The sequence below is a fragment of the Sparus aurata genome, chromosome 8 (genome assembly GCF_900880675.1).
Source record: "Sparus aurata chromosome 8, fSpaAur1.1, whole genome shotgun sequence".
In the NCBI taxonomy this organism is placed as follows: domain Eukaryota; kingdom Metazoa; phylum Chordata; class Actinopteri; order Spariformes; family Sparidae; genus Sparus; species Sparus aurata.
The window spans coordinates 24,300,444-24,322,918 of NC_044194.1; the positions used below are offsets into that span (position 1 = coordinate 24,300,444).

The 22,475-nt window shown below is 44.5% G+C and overlaps 1 protein-coding gene across 3 annotated transcripts in view; it reads right to left on the reverse strand.

The window, feature by feature from the left end:
• Positions 1 to 22,475, reverse strand: part of tspan9a (tetraspanin 9a) — a 202,386-nt gene that overhangs the window by 24,419 nt on the left and 155,492 nt on the right. For all 3 annotated transcript variants that reach the window (XM_030425818.1, XM_030425817.1, XM_030425816.1), the window contains one exon: positions 1,452 to 1,643. In XM_030425818.1, coding sequence (XP_030281678.1) covers positions 1,452 to 1,643 — 192 coding nt within the window. The remainder of the gene's footprint in view (positions 1 to 1,451; positions 1,644 to 22,475) is intronic.

The window sequence follows — 22,475 nt, forward strand, 5'->3', positions numbered from 1 at the left end:
GCGCAGCTTCGTTACACTGAACTGGCGCTGCTCTGTGTGAGAATATATGTGAGCATGCATACACATCTTTGCGGGTGTGCGTTTTTATTTTCTCGCAAATTCACACATTCAAGGTTTTAAAGCATTGACGTCTCAGCCGGATACTTCAGTGTTTTCTCTCCCACTTTGTTTTCCGTTTCTTTTAATTTGTCTCTATAACAGAATTTCTGGATTTCTGGCATTAAAGAGAGAGGGGCTGAAAAATGGAGCGCAATGTGTCTGGGCTTTGTATCTCCAATCCTGAGAGAGTTGTTGGCGGAGTAACTTCAGAGATAATACGTCAAGGTGGACGCTCAGATGTTTGCTCAGGGAGATCTGAACACGCTCTGATGTTTCCACGTCCTGCATCCTCCCCAACCCCCCCACCCCTGGGTGCACTGAGCTGGACGGACAGGAAAACAACAACAACAACGATGACCGGCAGACACCTCGGCGCTAAACGCAATCATCGTGGCCAAATATGAAACTCTGCTGCACAAAGATGTGGTGAGAGACTTAATGGGAAACGTCACATTTTCATTAAATCTCCCGTTTCTTCTCATTCGAGCCGCCTCACTCGCCTCCCTCGCCTCCCCCCCTCCTCACTGCACCCGACTCCCCTCCTCTCTCTGCTTCACAGTTGTTAGGCAGGTGAAGGAAGCCATGTCGAACACTGAGGATTTGGTAGGGCTTCTGACTGATGAAAGAGCTTCAAGGGATCGAGCTGTTTGTGATGTTAAGTACCCGCCGCTCCGACTCCACTTCTCATTTAAAGTTTCCGTACATGAAAAGTTTTTTTTTTGTGTCTCTTTTTTTTCCCGCAGCTCAGATTCCATGTAAACTTCATCCCATTGGGTCAACTTTTTATAATTAACTCGTGCTCAAGATAAAACACTTGCAACAACTTTGGGCAAACAGTCAAGTCGGAGAAGTCTTTGTAATGAATAATAGAACGTCCTCAATTACTGAGCACGAAAATAGCCCTAAGTTTAAGGCGCTGTGTACATACTGTAACTCACAAAAGGCCCTCTTGACTGACAGCTCTTTCACTGGGCTGTGACCAAAGCCGCGGAAATGACATGAGTGCGTTGGTGGAAACTCGTGGAGACGGAGATTCCCACTGCTCGCCTCTTAATTTTCCTTTGTGAGCCCCTGAGGTTTAATACAGCGCAGACTGAACTCCTCCTGTCACTCGCCTGTCTCCGCTGAGGTACCAGCTGGATGACAAATACAAATATGCTGCCGAGTCCTTGTCGGCGTGCGACCAGCGAGCGTAGGTGTATAAACACATTGTGAGAGGTTGTCTCCACAAAACGGTCTTGTCAATATTTGCAAGGGTGACATGGGAGAATTTACGAGACAGAAAGACGATCGTCTGTATTTCTTGTTCATAATGGGGCACAGCTTAGGTAATGTATTTAGATTTTACTCACGCTCAGAAGCAGGCACTTGTTCTCCTTGATGGCGCCCAGGCAACCGAGGAAGCCCGTTACCATGACAATGGCACCGATGAAGATGACCATGTTGGCGGCCGACAGCGAGGGGAATGAGGGTGAGAAGGTGGCGAAGCTGCCCTGCGACACGGAGAGCCAGATGCCCACGCCGAGCAGCCCGCAGCCGCATAACTGCAAGATAAGACAGATGACAAGGTGAGAAAACAAACAGCAGACGAATAAGTCGCCACCTTTTTGGGGGCCGGCTACAGAAATCATCCCCCCCCCCCCCCCCCGGCAGTTATTCCTCATTATTCTGAACAAGATAGTAATTTATAGAGGAAGGTTAGAGCTGAATAAACACAAATGCCAGCTCTGATAAAACAATTTTTTTTAAAAAGCCCCATGCAACAGGCTCAATTTCCCTCAGGGTCCTTGGGGAATTGCTCAATTACTCATCCGTCACCAAACACTGACAAGAGTTTACCACAATTACAACTATAATCAGCCAATAACAGCTCTGCGAGAGATTAGAGCAAAAATTGGACTTGGGCCGTGCTGGTTTTACACGTTTGAGCTCATTATGTTAAATCCAGAACAAACAGAAATGTAATTACTGCCATGCCCTGAAACGAAAAAAAGAAAAAAAAAAAAAACTTCCCCAGCTTTCCAAAACCACCTGCAGTAGATTTGAACCTCACCTAGAGGGAGCAATTCCCTAATTCCTCCCCGTGGCCCTGCCAGGCCCCCTGCGGGTGTGTGTGAGGCCTGCAATGCAAGTCCATTAATGCCAGAAAGCGTTTATGTTAGACTCTGATTGGCAAAGAGTGGAGCGTCCCAGCTGGCCCTGCTCATGTTTTGCTCCATCTATCAGAGATAAGAGCCACGCAACATGCACCACCCATTGAAATATAGGCAAGGTAGGTAAGTGGTGACATTTTTGCCTGCGCCTAATAGAATGAAATACCTAAGGCAATCTCACCATGAATGAAAAAAGAAAATCCCAAATGAGGTAAAATATTGAAAGGTGCCATGGTAAATCATCGCACCGCCGCCCTTTCTAGCCTTCCGTTCGCATCGCTCCCCTCCTCCTTCATTCATCTTCGCACTGCTGCTCCTGAACACTTTAATGCCTGTCAGCAATATGTGCAACAAACCTGCTGCGCATGCAAACAAACACACACACACACACACACAGAATCACACATTCATATACATTACACACACACACACACACACACACACACACACACACACACACACACACAGAGTCATCATCAAGCAGGGATTATGGATAAACGGTTTCCTATCTCCCTTTCAGAACAAAATAACGAATGTGGCACACACCGCGCTAATTTTCCTGGTCTGACAGAGTTTAACTGACAAACAGTGCAGTGGATAATAACCCTGCAGCGCTTTTTCAGAACAAACACTGTCTGGCTTCGAGTTTGACTGATGACACAAGTGCGCTGATCAGCACGTCACAACTCCAAAGCTGCGCTCTGAGACGTTAGGTGACGATGTGTGAGAGAAACTCTCGTGGTACAAATGCAAGCCTGATGAGGTGGCGAGAGACGCCTCAGGTGCAATAAGTCCTGTAAGATCTACAGATACAGAAAACATGAGCTCAAACAACCCACTCTCAAGTGTCACATGAGTGTACATGACTGTAATTAACCCGTGACCTTTGAGTAGCGAGGTTTGAATTTGTGCAAGCTGACCTCCAGGGATGAGTATGCTTCAGTGTGGATGGATGATACATAACTAAGAAATGACTAGATTCAATTAAAGGCGAGGACACGGAGAGAAAGAGGCAGAACTGTACTGAAATGACTCTAGATAGACAGATAGAAGTCAGGCTTCAGTGTGTTTGAATTCCAGCGCTGATTGTGTGTGATTTTACAAAAGATTGGAGCTGCTGCTGCGACGAACAACATCTGAGTGTTGCTGTCAAGGTCGAATGGCAGAGTAGTGGTGATGGGGGACGCAAACAGGGCCCACCCAGCAGAGTCTAAGTGAAGGAGACTTGTTTAGGGACCTATGGATGACAGTATAGTCTTAATGGATTTCTCAGCGAGAATGAAGAAAGTGCAGCAGTGCTCCAAAGTATTTCAATCACGAGAATCTCAATAATTCAGAGGCACTGGTACTTGCATGGAGGCACCCGCTGGTCCTTTGTGCCTCCCTGATTAAAACAGGAGAATTGGAAATGCTGCTAAAGGTCATGTCCCTATGCAGAGTGGCTAATATATGGAATCACAGCTGACTCTGTTCACAGGGTCAGAATGTATATAGAGCGTGTGGACGGGTTTGGAAGCAGCAGGAGAGGTATGGTAAGTTTAAGAGGCCAGATAGATAGAGTGGATTTACAGCCAGTGAGGGGAGCGCAGGGAGCTTTAAGAATCCAGGTGGGGAGGGATACGGTGCCTTGACTTAATTGTGTTTAATGCCCAGTGAAGGGAGCTTGTCCAAGTGTGTCGCTCTCTTAAGTGACTGTGAAACCACCCAGCCCCTCGCTCAATCTGTCTGATCTGAGCCTACCAGGAGCGCTGTCTAATCTCTGCACTGCCACTACTACTACTACAACAACAACACGCCGTCGTCAGACCTCTTGTGTCTGTGCCACAGGAAATTTCTCCGGTATAAGCTCTGATCTCTGCGCTTATCTGACCTTGGTCGTGCGCACGTCTAAGCTTGACCTCAGGCCTCTCCGCTGAGCTCCTTATCTACTTTTAATTGTTGGACGGTCATGTTGTGATATCCCCATCTGTGGGGGAAAAGGATCACGGAATCCCCAAGTACCGGAGAGGCTTATGAACAGTGATGGAGAAGGCTCATTATTCAGGCAGTCATTGTTTTTGAGGCAATCAAAATGGCAGATGCTGCAGGGTTGGATGAATAAAATGGCTTATTAGCACATGTTAGAGGGACGTGGAAACACAAGTATTCTTACAAGTATTCTTAAACCTGACCTGTGGTCTGAATGATGTGATGTAAGACAATACACCCACTGATGCACTGACTTTTCCTATCCCGGCTTTCTATATGATCTGCTAGTCACTCAAACAGGGACGCCCCCAGAACTTTTGGGGAGGCGGGGTTAGAAGGGGCCGCTAAAAATCTTGGGGTGGCCATCCGAAAGGGTCAGTTGGTTGTGGGTTGACGGATGGTTGAATTGGCTGGCTGGCTATGCTTATCCGTTTTTCATTGATTTATTGTAAATAAATAGTACAAAGTGTTAATTATCAGATACAAAGTATATTATGCATACATAACACATGGTCATGGTTTTGTACCAGTTACTGAGAAGCAAATAAAGCATAATGCAGCTCACTGTGGCCATGCCCCTCCTTGGTGGTAATACTGCACTAACAACAGAAAAATATACAGTTCAGTAGAAAGATAGTTAGATTGTTGAGTCTCATCCCACAAGGTCAAATAGCGACGCTTTCAGCTGGCAGCTCGGTTCAAACGTCAGCCCAAAGCTTTGGTATTTGAAGACATGGGAATGAGACTCAACAACCAACTATCTTTCTCTGGGAAGGTTCATTTTGTCGCTTGAATTCAAACGTTCAACAGCATAACGGTGCACAGGGATACAAGAGCATAGAGTGACTCAGGATACGATACTACAGGACTCACAATATGTTGCCCATGCCATGATAACAACAGTTGGCATTAATCGAATCATTTAAATTCACGATATTATCCAGATTATCAATATATATTATTAATATACCTGAAGCTCATACGTAAATCACTTGGCCTTACGTTTTGATGAGAAAGAACATAGTGCTGATGAAGATGGGAGAGCAGGCTGGAGGTGTTAAATACATTTCCACACATCCAATGTGTTTTTTTTTTTGGACAAGCTGTGCTGTCAGCCATGGTGACAGGCTTAGGATTTTTGCGATGACTGAAAAGATGCAGGCTCCAGCGTTGCCATGATTGTATGATGAATTGTTTTCAATCAGTGTAAATTAAGTTAATGGAAGGTGACACCACAAGGAGTTATGAAGTAATGACTGTGGTAAATCATATCTGTTTAGCGCACCTTCATGTTTTAACAGAAACGCAGATATTTGGTGCAAGTGCATCAGTAATTGTATAGCTGGAGGATTCAATACCATATATTGCTGTATTTATATTTTGTCTCTCCCCTGCACAGTAATACTAACCTTCTTACTATTTACACAGGATCATTTGCAGAGATCAGAAGTAACGTAGTACAAATACTTTATTACTGTACGAAAGAAAAGGCGTGTCAGTGTCTCGTATCATTCATCATACCAACCCAAAATGTGGGTATGAGACTTAGCAATCAGCTATCTTTCTGGTGCATTTACGAACAGCTCGGACAAATCCTATTGACTCTACCTTTAAAGTGAAACTCTCACCAAAATACAACCTAAGCTTTTTTTGTGAATGTACCCGAGTCAAACTTTCGTGTAAAAGCATAATTACGACGAAAGCGCCACTTTTAAGATTTTATATTCCTTTTTGGGTCAAATCATTTTCAATGGGAGTACTAGGGACAATTTTACTATAGCATCAATATTGCTATACTTACGTCACACACACAGGGATCAACACTTTTCGACTGGCTGGATGGTGGCGAGCCGAAGAAACATATGCTAACGTGAGTTGTTCAAAAACCTGCTTTTTAGTAAACTCTGTGTACACAAACAAACAATGTTCTCAATGCTCGTGTTCATGTGTAGAGACCCTCGTGATACTACGAGCAAAGTTTCATGTTGTGTCAGGCCTTCTTATTGTTTTAAAAATAGCTATTTTGATGCTGTCGTAAAATTGCCCATAGCACTCCCATTGAAAATGAGTTTGACCCGAAAACGAAACAAAAAGTGGCGCCTTTGTCATATTTATGCTTTTACATGAAAGTTTGACTCGGGTACATTCACAAAAAAAGCCTAGGTTGCATTTGGGCGAGAGTTTCACTTTAAGTTAAATAGTCTGTTGATTTTAGAAATAAGACGGTAGCTTTGCACAGACATGGCTGGTACAAATTTCCTCCAGAGGGATACTTTCTCCTTTTTTATACTTTGAGTATATCTTCGAGTCTGTACTTTATCACTGATCACTACTTGGGTAAAGGATGTGTGCACTTTTGCCACCTCTGATCATTTGTTGTTGGGGTCCCCTATCTATGCAACTTGACCCAGTGTGATTCTGCGCCAATTATCTGTGCAGGTAGACACAGCCAGCATGCTCCCGGTTATTACTCTGCTTTCACCACACATGAATGTAACTTTTGCGGGGTCCGGACACATCATTAAACAGCTGGGGGGTTGATGTGTGACAGCTTGCCAGGTCCACTACTATTTCAAATTTAACAAGCTGCAGCGTAGGACTGAATCTTTCAGCACTGTACATTTTCAAATATGTATTTCTGGTTTAGTTTACTGGCACATGCTGTCAAAACAACGTGGCTGCCGGGGTTCTGTTTTGTCTCGTGGACGTCCGCATGCAAACACGCAGCCTGGAGATGCTTCCTCCCTATTTATCACTGTGAAGGTTACTTTCATATTTGAGGCAGAGCGCCACATATCTTATCTCATCCAGCCGGGGTAACGGGAAAAAAAAAAAAAAAAAATCTTTGCCACCTGGAATACAATAGTCGCTGCTCTAAACTCTGAATTGAGCTCAGAAAGTTAACAGCTCTGCAGGTAGGGCTGCAATTGTGTGCGTCTTTTTTCCTTAAATCAATGAAAAAGGAGAGAGTGGGCTGAGAAAATATGTGACCTTTTTATATATGTTAGGCAGTATTTGGAGAGCACCTCTATGGCAAGTTAAGTCTGGTGTCTAAATGTCATTTATGGAAGAAGTGATACAGGGAGCCCAGCAGAGAGGAGCACAGTAGGGCAACAACTTTTCTGGTGGAGGAAATTGGAAGGCATGAGTTGTGACTCTATCTAGCCGGATGAATGGGGCCCTACTGTTCGTGGCCCTGTAACAAGCTCGGGGTGAAAATGAATGCAATAAGACTGTGTGAAGCAAATGTGAGGACATTTTCCAAACAGGAGGGAGAGGTGAAGGGGGTCAACCGTAAGGTGTGTGAAAGAGAGGGGAGAGTATTAAAGGCAGAAAGATTGGAGGCACATGTGAGATGTGTGTATGAGAGAAAGAGAGATTGGGCTTAGGAGAATGGAGGAAGAAGAAAATAGAGGCTGATCCTTCATACGAGTGGCTGGCTCTGAGAATTATCAGTTTGTGCAGTAACTGGATCAGTGACACGGAGCCACCCGACATTGGGCCCCGCTTCAATCTCCCCTAGAGGAAAGGGGGTCTGCGCAGTGTGTGTGTGTGTGGGATGAGGTGGGGGTGGTTCGAAGAGATTGACCTTTTCACACTCTGAGCGCTCAGGGAGGTCAAGTCCTGTCGTAAAGAATGACAGCTTTTGTCAAATTACTGCTGTCCTCTGTGACTGCTCGTGTCACACAGGCTCAATGCTCCTGTAATGAGTTTGAGTCAGTGACGTGTGTTTGTGTGGTTGTGAGCAAACTGAGAACTGAGTGCATGCCGTAGCCTCATAGTTTAGCTTACTAAAGGCACTGAGAGTCAGCAACAGAAACGAAGAGAGCCAGTGCCAAATTGTGTCCAAGCCATCCAAATTGTATGCCCCTTATCAATGCAACCATCTATTTTCCAACAGTTGTGATTTAAAAACAATGACTTCAAACTGATGCGTCAACACGTCCTCACTCCTAATTCGCAAATTTGCCAGCTCGGTTTGTGGCCTTAAGCTTCAATCTAAGAGGCGTTACCTACCCCCTTTACCATCAGTTTTGTACAACAGGGGCTCCGCCGCCGATTCAGCACTTCAAAACAGACTTTGACTTTCAAAATAAAGTGTGCTGAAAAAGGTTTAGTTGAAAGTATCTGCTTGGTTAAGGTTAGGAAAAGATCATCTTTTGGGCTATGATAACTCAAGTAAAGTACGTAATATATGTGGCAGTATGTGACGTGTGGGGAGTGTCTATGCTGCAGAGTTGTAGCAGAGAGAAAGCACTGGTCAGAATCAGTGGAGTTGCATAATATTGCATAATATTGGCATGCCATTGGTACCGCCAATGAAGGCTGATGATAAAATCATCATAAAATGATAGCATTGAAGTAGTTACATGCAGTAAAGTGCAGAACATTTCTGCCAATATGACCAATAACATGACTTTTATTAAGTGCACCTAATGTGAACCCTTGACTAAGTAGTTTCTGTCCTTTGCCCAGTATATGCATACTTTTTAAAAGGCATTGTGTGACTGCATCTGCCAAATAGTCGATCACGATACTACTACAGGAGAAACTCGATGATCTCCGTAATTAGGTGGAATGGAAGTCTGTGCATATGTCATTTTGGGCATCGCCAATCGACCAAAATGAAATGGAAAATATATCGAGTTTTGCAAAAATCCAATATCATGCATCTTTAATGGAAAGCCTTGCTTTGATTCATTAGTGCCCAGCAGGCAAGCTGTAGGTTTTGTCTTTGACGAAAAAAACCTAAATCAAAACACATAGTGTAAAAATGACAGACAGATTGTTGCTGCAGCTAGCTCCGTTCAGCTCCCAGCCACAGCCACGTCCAAATTAAACAGCCGGCTAAACAGCGGAGCGTTTGCACACCTGAGTCACATGGATTCCATTTTTTGTACTCTGTTTTCCACATTGTGTTCAGAGGATAAAAACAGTTGCATGGAGGCTGAGAGCATGCGTAGACTTACTTTACTTCCCCCACAGAAAAATTGATCTGGAATCAATAAGGTCATATAATCTATAATCTATAATGCAAATTGGTATAAGCAAAATACTATCAATTCTAATTCTGAGTATATTATTGGTCTTTCACACAAACATAATAATCTTCTTCCAACGTTTTGTTTAAGTAATTAGAAAGCGCCTTTTACCATCACAGCACAATAAACCATAAAATTGGGTAAAATGCCAACCTGACTGCACTGCACTGAGTATAGAGCCACTTTATCATTTTAGGATCCCCTCTGCCCTTTACTGCAACTCCATCTTTCTCTTTATTGGGAAAAACTTTTTTCTTCTCGCGGCACATAACATCTTCTGCTTCAGCTGTCATTGATTTTGCACTGAAATGAAGACAGAGGACATTCACCTCTGATAGAAGAGCATTTTTCATTTCTCGCCAGCCTGTGATTCATGTTACCATATAAGCGCTAAATGGTCCGTCGACTGCGAGGAGGAAACAGAAGCACACGACACAACACTCACAATAAAGACGCTATAAACATCTTACAGGAGAGAAAGAAAGAGCCTAAAAGTACTTGTTTGTTTCTACCCGGCGCATGGAAAAGGTCTTCTTTGAGGCATACTGTGACAGAAAAAAGGAGTCCTTTAAAGAGTAGACGCTCCAGGGAGAGAGGGTGTTATCTTCTGCCTGTCAGAAAACGTTTGTTTTTTGTTTTTTTCTAGATTTCTTCCTGATTAATAGGTACTTTGGCTGCATGTATCCTCCATGGTGACCAAGCATGAGCAAACAAAGCAAAATCCTTGCTGACATCGGTATTAGTTCTTTTAGTTTCTCGCCTCGTCCTTCTTGACGAGCATTAAAGCCCCTTTTTGTTTAACTCCCCTCGTCATTATTCTCCAGGAGTTTTTACAAGGTAATTTGAATCTTTTTCACGTTAAATCTCAGCTTCAGTACGTGGCGGTGGATAAGCTGTATCTGACCAAACCATCAAACGGCTTTCATTCAGCGCCATTATAGTATATGTCAGAAGCAGAAACAGTACTTTTACACAGTTCTTTTCAGACGGTTCATTCAAGTACAATCATTTCTGTGAAAAAAAATACCTTCAAGTTTCTGGAGTTTTTTCTTTAATATACTCTTATTTCACCGAGGGGTAAACGGACAAACCGTTCTGAAAACCACTTTTCAAGCCTAAAAAGGGGTTTCTCAGTAGAGTATACTAAAATATTGTTTTTCTTAGGAATGTCCAGTTAAAATAGACACTTCAAAAAAATAAATCTATAAATAAAAACAAACTGGTGAGGATGGACATTTCCCAGTGAAACATGGGTAGTTACAGGAGGAACTGAATCCCTAACCCCTCTATTGTGTTTCCCTACATCCCTTTTCACAATATTTATCCCGACGCTGGTAGACAACCGAAGCTGTAGGCAGCATATAGCTTTCCAGTAAAACTCGCCGCCCCTCTCCCCACAGGCTTCCTAGGGGCATCCTACACATTCCCCAGTGAAAAGTGTACAGCCGTTGTGAGCTGTATAACGAGTAAATTATTCACCGGGCCTGAGATGGTGGCTGAGGGAAACAGTGCTTTCAGGCTCAGAATAAACACTGCATGAATTCAAAAGGGGGCCGAGACAGATGTGGAGCGTAAGATTAAAAAGCTATATCTGCCTGGTTAAAATTTCATCCGCCCAGGGAGTCCCGGGAGATTCACACAATGTGAGAGATTAGCAGGAAAAATCACACAGACTGAAGGAGCGGCCGATGACACGGCGTGTCTGTTTTTACAAACACTTTAATGTGAGATTTAAATATATACTGTCAACACATCTCAATTCAGCATCGTAAACACAGGACACAGAGGAAAAGATGTGTCTTGTCAACTGTGTGTTTCCACAGAGGTGGAGGAGTTCCCAACCATCCATCACTTGTTTAGTCAAGCATCCAGAATGGTGCAATTCTGCGGTGGTTCTGGTTGGATGGATGCCTCGGGCACTCTAAGGAGGGACCCTCGATTAGTCTGTTTAGGGGTCTTCAGCGGTGCGCCTGCATGTATCAGTGCTGCAGGGCTTGCCACATCTTCTCCTCTCTCCCAAGAAGAGCTGAAAGGCCTATTCACCGCAAAGTGACTCTAAATCAATCGCGCCAGGAAGGATTAAAGACAGACGAGCCTTTCTCTGCCTGTCCACAGCCATCCCTGCTGTCTTTGCTGACACATCCACACTCTTTCACACCTGACAACAGCCCGTACCCTCAGAGGACACGACACAAAGAGAAAGAAAGCCAGGACAATAGCAGATGAGATGCTATTAGACATCCCTGACTAATTCCGCTGTTAGATCTCTACCACCCCAACAAGACTCTTCAATCAGCCAAAGAACCCACCGGCACTTCAATTATGCATTGAGAACAAGCGGCAGAGCACCGGGAAAGGGAAAGTCATCCCTCGACTGGGGCCAGACAGCGAGGATGCTCTGCCTGCCAAAGTCAGTCAGAGGGAGTGAGAGGAGGAGGTGGATCGAGGCTCGGAAAGATGCGAAGGGAAATGAGGCCTGGAAGCCAAGCGCCGAGTACAAAGCGCCGAGCCAAAGACCAAAGCCCCGGTCCAGAATACAGACAAACACTGCCACAGGAGAGCAGCTACTTTGCTTCTTCATGCTGGGGTGGCTGCGGGGATAGCAGCTGCCCTGTCTTACTGCTATCTCTTCCTAGGCGACTCTGAAACCAGCGCTTGAGAACCCAGCGTGTTCGGCCCTTTTAAAGAGATGAAGGGCCATAAAAAATCCCAGTGATGTTCTAATGAGGACAATGAGATATAAATACATAAACGGAGTTGATAACAGAGGGAGACGTTCCTCCACAAGGCACTAATTAAATGAGAAGATTGCCGCTTGCTGTTGACATCAAAGGTGCTTATGAAGATATCTTACGAGGCATTTGAGTACAATGAAAAATCGACGTGTTAAGAAAAATAAATATCTATTTACGTGAAGGGAGCGCCGTTTTACGAGCGCCCGTTTCCCTCCACATAAACTGCCTCGCCTGCAGAGGCACACAAACATTTTTTTCCCGTATAAATATCTCACTCCGGTCTGCCAGTGCAACCATGCTGAAAATCCTCAGAGGCGGGCAGAAGGTTGGACTGTCTCCCATTGAGTTTCACTAGTTGAAGGGCTTAATGAGCATGCTGGCTCAGCAGTGCTCGAGCATGGCTAGAGACTTGTGTATCAGGCAGGTTGGACACTTGACCAGTTCCCTGTATAGTACCTGGAGCAGAGGACCGGAGGGCTTCCCTAATGCAGCGTGTGGAAGCTATATGGTGCTGTAAGTAAGAGAGAAAGTCGGAACGTTGAACTCGGCACATTTCTCTGCTCCCTGTCACCCCTCGCTGTATCAAAATGAGCCCGAGACTCGGTGTCGCGGTGGAGAGCAACAGCAATTTGGACTTGTGTGTGGGGGCATCTGCTACAGAGTCCCCCAACAGAGCTGTCCATATGCCTAACACACCCACATCTCTCCGTTCACAGCCCCATTTCAGAAGACCACGGAAAAAAAAAAAAAAAAGACGATAACCTCCAGTTGCTACATTAACAACGACTGGAGCATCATTTGTTTCCCCTAACGGGCGCAGGGAGCTTGTGGGATGAACCCAGGTGACCTTGACTAGCTGTGTTTTGAGTATGCCAGAGGAGCATAACACGCCGTTACAAATGTAATTCAAGTGTCTGCCGACTGCGAGCTGAAAATGATGCGAAAAAAGCTGCCTTGGGATTTTATCCCCGGAAATGAGCGAAGCACTCTGGCATCAATAGTGGATTGTTATGGTTCTATCCGCAGGGTCAGTCGGCCTGACCTTGTGAAGAAACAGGGAGGCTGGTGGGTTCACTGTGAGCTGTTAGGGGAGGGAGAAGGTGATACTTAGTGTGCATGTGCGTGCAGAAGGGCGGGTATAGGATGGTTTATCATCTCATTTCACTCAGAAGAAGCAGCAAGGAAGGGGTGCGTGGCCTTGCTGCAGGGCCGGTCTGAGCACTGCACAGCCTACCAAGACCTGACCTACTGCTGCTGCATTCGAAACATCCATTAGAGACACTGGCACAAACACAAGGCCCAACAATTCAAGGCAATGTGATGAAGCCTCATCAGCACTCCTAATGAACAGGAAGGATTTCATTTGCCAGTGGGTGGAGTGGCCCAAGACCAGTATGATGGGGTGAAGTGAGGCATTGTAGAAACATGCTCTTTGTCTTTTCACTATTCGTGCTTCCGGATTGGTTTTTGCAGAGGGGTGGAACTAATTCTTAACAAATGCGTAAGAGCAAAATTGTGAACATCTAAGCATGTGTTTATTCCTGGAGCAGCGGTGCTGTGAATGGAAACATTCCTGTTATGCAACGCATGGCATTATGCATCCCTGGAGGGCCAGAGGGAAGATGAAGACGCAAAATATGCACATCAGCTTAAGTGAAAACCAGAGTGCACCAGGCTGATGCCTCGCGAGGAAAGAGGATATTCAAGATTGAAAGACACATAATCAATAGTCACTCTGCATGTGCCACGGGGTGTGTGACTATTTTCCCACATTTAATGTATAATGGGCTTTTTAATACCATTTTCGCTAAATTATTCACCACACTTTTAAAGACAGAACTAAGGGAATATACTGAAGAGGCAGAGGTTGGCTAATGTTATTACACCCTCTCTTATGAGGTGATAAAGTAGCCTGACGGTGTACAACTGAAGCTTTTATTATTGGCTCTGTTCCCTGTCGACTTATATCTTATTTCATCCCCCTGCTGCTTCTTTTCACAACTTTTTTTTTTTACTTGCCTCTACCCCAGCATGTTGCAGCGCATCCTACAATTCACGCCATAATTCATGCTGTATTGCCCCACGACGGAACGAAAAAAAGCTGTGGGAATATTTGCAGCCTGCTATTTGACCTGCTGGAATGAGGAAACTCTGCAGCATCTCCCTCCTCCCCCCCCCCCCCCCCCCCCTTTGAGTCACGAGTCCACAGCGGCACAAATCCTGGAAAATTGACCCTATTCTGTGACTATGTGCCACATCTGACTCCATTTCGGAGATAATAAACTTAGAGTGTGAGAGAACACGGAGTGAAAACAAGACCTTACATTAACCAATACAGAGAGCCGCTCTGTATTCATGGAGGTGCAGTGTGGGCGCAGCTTGAATGTTGATGACGCTCCGTCTGCATCTGCTCCTCATCCGGAGGGGAACACTGATTCTATTTCACCTTTGGCATGGCAGCCGCCGCACCTGAGTCTTGTCTAAAGGCCAAAAAGCTCTGCTCATCCATCATTATGAAAACCCTCTCTTGATTTAAACTAGACTGATAGGTTAAAAGGAAGGAGCTCTTGATGTGCGATAAAGCGCTGACAGCTGCAACATTACTACATATGACATTTTTAAAATGCCTAAAACACAATCAAACCTCCCTTTTTTTGGGGAGGGGGGGGGGAATAAACTAAAATTTCAAGTTGCCTCAAATGACATCCTCCTGCAACACGCTGAAGCCCGGATCGGTGTCCCCTGCGTCTTTATACGTCCCCTCTCTCTCAGAATCCGATTGCCTCTTTCTTATTCATTCAAAAACAGCTCAAGTGGGATGACCGGGTGAGAAAAAGAAGGTATTGTGTGCAGCTCCCAGGCTCAGTGAGGAGGATATGAAACTTTTCACGGTGGTCTCCCTAAAGAAATGACCTTCAGTCGGCACTCGAGGAGTGAAATCTTCCTGACAGTTCACGATGGATGCGCACACCCAAAGCTCCGTGCTCATAACATCGGAGCACAACACGACGACCCCCCCCACCTTCCGAACACACGCTGCTAATAAAACCGGCCTTCTGACCGGTATAAAGGTCAATTTTTAGAAGCGGTTTGACGGCATAGAAAAAAAGCCTCCCTTGAATGACTCTGTCGCTGTCCCTCTCTTCTCCCATCCGCCCTCTGAACGGCTCATTGGAGGCGCCTTTACAGTTGACATGCTAATTAGAGCAGAGGGGGAAATGGACTGTGTAACTACTCTTTTCTGGCCAGCCAACCCCTGAATCCCCCGTCAGGCCCTCATCTCGACGCACTGGACCGCACAAGGGGACGTATCACTAAATAATAAAAAGGGCATCAATCCCTGTATTAATGTTGTGATATAATTGCGGCTGTATTATTCACTGTAACCCACCTCGGGGCTGAAAGAGGAGACGGGGAGAGGGAGAAATCATGGAGAGGGGAGATTAAACGAGGCTTCATTCGGGGCTGTAATGGTTGCACGGAGGAGGCTGTAATACGACTCCATCTGCGACCTCCGTCGGACAGTCATCTACTCCGCTTCCGACCCTAAGAAAATGCTGACCCGGTACATTAAAGATATGCAGTTTGTATGCATCCATAAAATTTAAGTTGAACGGCTTCACTGCTCTTTAGAACCACAGTCTTGTTTTGTCGAGGGGACGGGGCAACTTGTGCGACATATGGATCAATGCCTGCTCATAGAACAGTTATTGAATAAATCGATACTGATTAGATCCGAAAGTCCGTCAGAAGCAAAAAAAAAAACCTCGAAGTGTATGAACTCGCCTCGAGCTGTAACCCTTTCAGTGTCATGTATCCCAAATGAGCGCGTGAAAGATAAGAAGACGGTTTCACGCTGGATCAATCTGGTGCCTGTGGCGGAGAGTAGGGCGGGGGTTTCAGTCGGTGCTTCAATGTCAACTTCCATTCACTATGTGGGAGCGCACGGAGTCACACCATCACTGTGCAGATTTCACCACACTTATGTATGGATGGCTCCAGAGCGCCCTGCAGGGACAGTTAATACGTGCGTGAGAAGAGCACCACAGTCATTCATTTTAATGACGACTTCTATCATCTCCCTTTTATAGGCCGGGTCCCGATTTCTCATTCGAGCCGTTGTTTGATACGTCTCTGACATTTCCTTGAATTTTTTCACAGCTTTTTTATCCAGTCTCCGAGATTGTGTATTTCCTTTCCCTTGCCAGTGCTACCTCCACTGAATAAAAAAACAAATACAATAAAAAACAGAATGTGTGCTCGGGCTCTATCTCTGTCATTTAAACTGCAATATGTGATCGTAAGATCTCTATATCACTCTCAGTACTTTGCACAATGCATGGCCATGATTTGAGTACAGGTGTCTAGAAGAGCAAAGTCGTTCAGAGAAGAATGAATGTTGAAAAAACTAGATGGGGACTGAAAGACTGAAAGGTTTTGATGAATAAGTGCAATTTATGTACTCGATCCCACGTACCAAAAAGCAAAAAGACCCTTCATTTACCCATTGAAAAATCACGAGCTCAATCACTGCAGAGTGTATTCAGATCATATGATTAAAATCACAGTGTATGATATATATACTTTGGACTGAATAAGCTAAAATACAGCTGAATGCTCACAAGGCCTGCGCGCTGATTGCATGAATACATATTTCACTTTCCACTTGCCACTGATGACCCCCCGGTCATCACTTGATGAATTCTAGCGCCTGCAGTGGAGGCCAGTCTGTCATCAGACACGAGTTCAAAGACAAAGCTAACAGGGGGATTAGTTTCAAGAGAATATTGTGTGTAATTTTTGTACGTGATCGCCGCGCTGCCACACCGCTCGCTTGGTCTCGAGCCAAAGCATAAGTCACACCCAGGACGGTGTCACATTTTGTCAGAGGTCTTTAAATATGAAATAAGGTAATCCTGAAAAACGTAAACCTTTCCCCTTTTCAGCCAGTGGATCTGTGCACAAAGGTTGCCATCTGGCTTAAACTAACTCAAGAACACTACTTCTGGAGAACTTCAGTACAGAAGTACGACGAAGCCTTTTCAAGATCAAACTCATCAAATATGGAAGAGATTCAATAAAGTCCAAGATCCTGTATCCTCATTTTTTTGGCCAAATTGACTTTTTACTGTATTTACAGTGCCAACTGCAAAGCAAGAGAAGTGCACTTTGATTTCCTAGAAGGTTGATTATTCGATCTATGGGGGGGGGGGGGGGGGGATAGGATGTCACCAGATTCGATGAGATAAGATGAGATGATTTTGTGTACTCAGCCTCAAAATGTTGCGATGAAGCAGTTCGACAGGGAGGGTTTGCAGCTCTCATGATGGTAAACTCTTCGCTGTTAAACAGGGGATTTCACACAGCCGTGCGAATCTCTGCTGCAGCCCAAAAAGTATGATTAGAGAGTGACACGATACAAATCCTTTACAAATGCCCGCCATGAGTGTATTTTCGGCAATCAGTTTCCCATTCCCCTGCCTGTGCGTGAGCAGGGGAAAATGTTCAACGGCGGCGAAAAAATACAAGCGAGTGTACGTCTGGAAGTGAACATTTCTTCGGATTATCGACATTGTCTTTGGACAAACTGAACCTTGCTTCATATATGGTGCCTTACTACTGTATTTCCCATGCTCTCTCAACCTCAACCCCCCTCCCTCTCTGCTGTCAGGCTTGCAATGTTGGTATGCCGGGGGTTGAGGGTGCAACGCAGGAGAGGTCACATCTAACTGTTACCTCACATTTAGGCGCACGGCAGCTAACCTTCGGATCAATTTACTTTCTTTGTGCGTGCATGTGTGTGTCCGAATGTGTGAAAACCTCCTTCAGCCCGTCCCTGCGTCCGAGAATAGAGAGGTGGATGTGACTATCAGGGTGCGTAACATGCCTCTCTGGTTGCTTTTGTTAACAGTGTCCTCGTGGGAACACGCTGGCCCTCCCCCAGCTGATTTAGAGGCCTGTCAAGCACGTCTGTGGTGCAGGTCGGTGTCAGGGGGCCAAGCGAGGTCAAGTCCCCGGAAGGAAAATGACACAAGTAAGCAAGAACCTCCCGTTTTGTTTCCTGTCGAGTCGAGTTCTTCTCTTGCAGCAGTGACACCCGGTCGTTTAAATGCAAAGTGAACGGGGAGGAGGACAGGCTGCAGGCTGTAGGTTTTATGTGGGAGTTGACAGCTGACGGGTTCATCATTTGTTGAGAGTCCCCTTAGAACAGCAGTTATAAATAAATACCTGGAGTACAGCCTGTGAGTTTGGAGGTGTTGGGAAAACTATGTTATTTTCTCTTCACGACCAAAAAAGGCACACCGAGTTCTAAGAGATGCTGACTTAAGTTATTATACCCCGAGAGCCTCAGAGTGGGATGCTCTCCTAATGGAATGCAGCATCCACACGGACGGGTTGACTGCTACAATGCTGGGTTGTCCACCTTGATTTTCAAAAGGGTTATTTTTTCAAGGATTCTCGAACATTATATATATCTCAGCCAAGGCCACGTAGCAAGGGCACAAGCATATGGAAATGAGGGGAGACATGAGCATTGATCAAAGGAGGAGTGTGTGTTTGCCTCAGAGTCGGGTTGCTGGTGTTTGCGCGGAGCTCTGCAAACTTTGTGGAAAACTACAACAAAGAGCAGATGTCAGATGTAGTTATTTTCACGGATGTCAACTGGCCAGCCGTCTTGAGTATTAAAAATGGAAACCTCAGCATTTGTTGAAAAAAGTTTCAATGGATGCATCAAAAATACAGTTTGATGTATTTTTTAGCACGATGGCTTTGAAATGTGCCCTCTTTATTGTCTGGTATTTCTCCGGCCAGACACTTTGAAAAGAGTCGGTGGAAGTCTTCTATTGAGCAACGGACGATCACAGAGAGAGAACATTCTTGAAGCTACTGTTACATGCTGCTACACATAAAGTAACTAACACCGACGGAATCCTTAAATGTGCTTTTCAAAATGTAGTTAACTAGAGTTGTTTTTGTTTATATAGTAATGTAGGGTTTAATATCAGAGTTGGGAGGGAGGCTGGTTTGCCACAGGTGGTTTATTTTTCTCACAATCATTGAAACTGAAAGCATTTTTCCATTTGCTTTGGAGCATTCTTTCAAATGCTCTCAAGGACAGCTGTGTTATGCTCTTTTTTAGTTCAAGTTGACATGCTCGAAACATTCCCAAATAGTCGTCTGACGACGGGTTTGGATTAGGAGCTGTGGACTTTGAGGGGATCCCTGCCCATTGCATCTTTCAACCATCCGAGGTGACAAGCAAGGTTTGAAGGTGGCTTTAGGCTAAGGAGAAAAATGGGACAAATGGGACTCTGGCCAAACAATGTGACATCAGAGACTGTTGTGCCCCACATTTTTTTTCAGAGACCTGTCTCCTCCACCACGACATCTTGGATCGAGCTGTTGTACTCAGTGGGCCAGCTGTGATCAAGGCCGACAGGGCACAGGGGTCCTGTGGGACGAGGAGAGGTGGACTCTGTGTTTATAACACAGATGATGGTGCTCACGCTCAGTTAAAGTGGCTGGACAGTGTTGAACTTTTTGGTCGTATTATCGCAATCTTGTTGCTGCTGTTTACAATTACAGCAAATTCAAAAGATGCACTTCGTATTTATGTATATTTGTGTATAAAAACTGCATTTATATATTCTGTGTTCTGTGTAGCATTAAGGATTTTCAGAGCTTTAATTTCATCATGCAACCCTGTGTTGTACACCAGTTAACGACCTTGTACCTTCTAGTTCCTCTCGGTTCGAGAGGCCAAACTTCATTTTCGAGTTCAAAGAAACCATTGTTTCTACTTAAGGAAAGGTACAGACCTTCAAAGTCATGTTATTTTACATTGTGAAGAGCAAAGGAAGGGATTCATCATTTGTTATGTCATGTTATGTTGCCTGGTGCAGCTGGCCATTACCCAGTACCTCTACAGGAGGACCTAAATTGCCACTCATCACATAGAGCCTTAGGTCTACATGCTGGGTCAGTATAACCAAGAGTCCCTTGGGCCCATATAATGCAGTAAGGTCAGCTGAAGTCCAACCAGCCGCTGAGCTGATTGAGGTGGTTATATATAGATAGCATTGGCAAGCTAACTCATACAGGGGACCAGGCTGGGGCTCTGTCACAAGGCCTGATATGATTTAGTGAAAGATCTTTCATCTAAAATCAGCCAGTGGTGTAATGCAGCCACCCGCTTTCCATGACACAAACCAGAACAATATTCCCCCGGAGGGTTGAGGAGATAAAGTGAATCAATTCAAAAATAAATGGAGGATGATGAGAAATTAATTGTGGTTGCACGAGAATAGCGGAGCAGAGAGTTTAAGAGGCAGATCTCAAAAGCAGGGCAGCAGGGGGCACGTTGAGGGGGGTCAACCATTTACCTCTGTGACTCCAGGGGAACATGCCTGCGGGATTCAGGGTACATGATCTGAATAGCCCAGTATTTTGGAAGTTGTTAATGCGAGTGGGGCTATTCAGCGTATGTGAGCTGAGGGTTTTCAGCAGAGAGGTGCTGTGTGACCAGCTTTTCAATGTCACGGGCAAAGTGAATATCACTCAGCACCAAGGCGGCGAAGTGACACTCATTTGTACTGGCTCATATTCTTGACACATTCTTGAGACAAATCATTTGTTTAAATTATAGGTAATGAATCATTTATTCACTAATCTACTATCAGAATATCAGAAAATGATAGTTAATGCTAAAGACTGCAAACAGACTTAGTAATGTTGGTTAAAGAACAATATATCTCTTAAGCTAACATTAGCTACCATAAGCTAAGGGTCATACTAGACCAAGTAAGGCTGTAGCAACATAACTGAAGCAAAGGTTTTATATCCTGTTAATTAATCTTTACATCTCTAGCTGTGTTTGGACACAAGGTTTTTTTTTTAGAGGCAGTGCATGCATACAAAATGCCTGCCTGGGATTAAACCAAATGACGCAATAATGATGAAGTAGTGGCCAATCACAGCCGAGTATGACAGAGCTGCTATGGGAGGAAAAAAAAAAAATCCTCCCACACACAGTGTTGGTTTGTCCGTTGCTTGCTCGTCCACAACTAATGTCTGAATAGTTTTTTATTGAGTATTCAGGCTAGATAAACACAAATTGTTCAGCAGTCACATTGGTGCGAATGACGCAAAACGAACACTCCCTTCACTTCCTGTTTGAACTTTGCTTCGAGGTTTTTCAAATGAATCAAAGTTAAAGATTGTAGATTAAATAGAAACATTTAAAGTCTTTTTATTAGGCTGTCACTTGAAGTCCCACCTGCACTGGAGTCCCACAAAGCTAGACTATGAAACCTTTAAAAGAATCAAAAACATTGTCTTCCCCTGCACAGAATGAGCCGGATATGCACCATAAGCAAAATGTGTTAAAGTGCTAAAATCGAGTTGTGGATGTAGAAGAAGGAAGCAGCTTTCATTAAGGGAAATGTGCCTTAAGTCATATATATATATATATAAAAAAAAAAAGAAATCTGCACTTTTTGATATACACAAGTATTCACAGGTTTCTCTTGTCTCGTGAAATGAAAGATAAGTGGAGGCGTAATCTGAAATTCTCTGTAGAATCATTTTTTTTGATTGAAAATGCATTTTCATCTACGACTGAGGCAAACCCTGGGTATGTTTTATACTGCACTTAAGTCTCGTTTCGGTCTTTCTTGCCAGTTTGCCTCACAGGGGGACTCTTTGTTTCTTTTCTGATTGAATGGCTTCCTTGTAATAAAAAATGGAGAGACATTCATTACGCTTGATCCTCAGACTCTGGACACGCGCTCAACACTCGTGAGTGAGTGGGGGGAGGCGAAATTCAATTCATGCGCGATTCATGCAAATAAAAATGGAAGAAGAAACGGAGGGAAACAGCAGTGCATAACCAATGAAGACCTTAGACGGGCTGTAATACTCTGCTGCCATCCAAATGAGGCAAATTCAGCCGGGGAATGAAAAGACAGCCTCCGTCCCCGACATTAAATTAAAATCCATTACGCACCACATGCCAGACGACAGGACAGACACATACAACCCTTTGGTTTGATAATTAGAAGAAAAAAAAATGAATTACTACCTTTCCATCTGATCATTCAATTAATGAATAAAATGATGGCCGTGTGTGTTTGCGAGGGTGTGTGCCGCTTAAACCGCGCACAAGGTACTGGCAGAGGAGGTGGAGGAGAGGTGTATGTCTCTAAATGCCAGGGATGATTAATTAACTTAAGCTACATCTGTCATCCATGCTGCTCATAGTTAGCTTAGTAAACAGACTTTCAGTGGTAATCCCTGTTAGCTGAGCACAAATAGGCAGGATTGAGGAAATGAAGACCTCTGAGGCAGCAAGCCAAAAGATTAAATGTGACTCGGGAGTTAAGATTGACTGACTGAATGGACTTCTTACCGTTTAGTGACACTGATTGCCAGCGCCAAAGCGAAAGGTTTGCCTTAGATGATTTTTTTCACGATCTGGA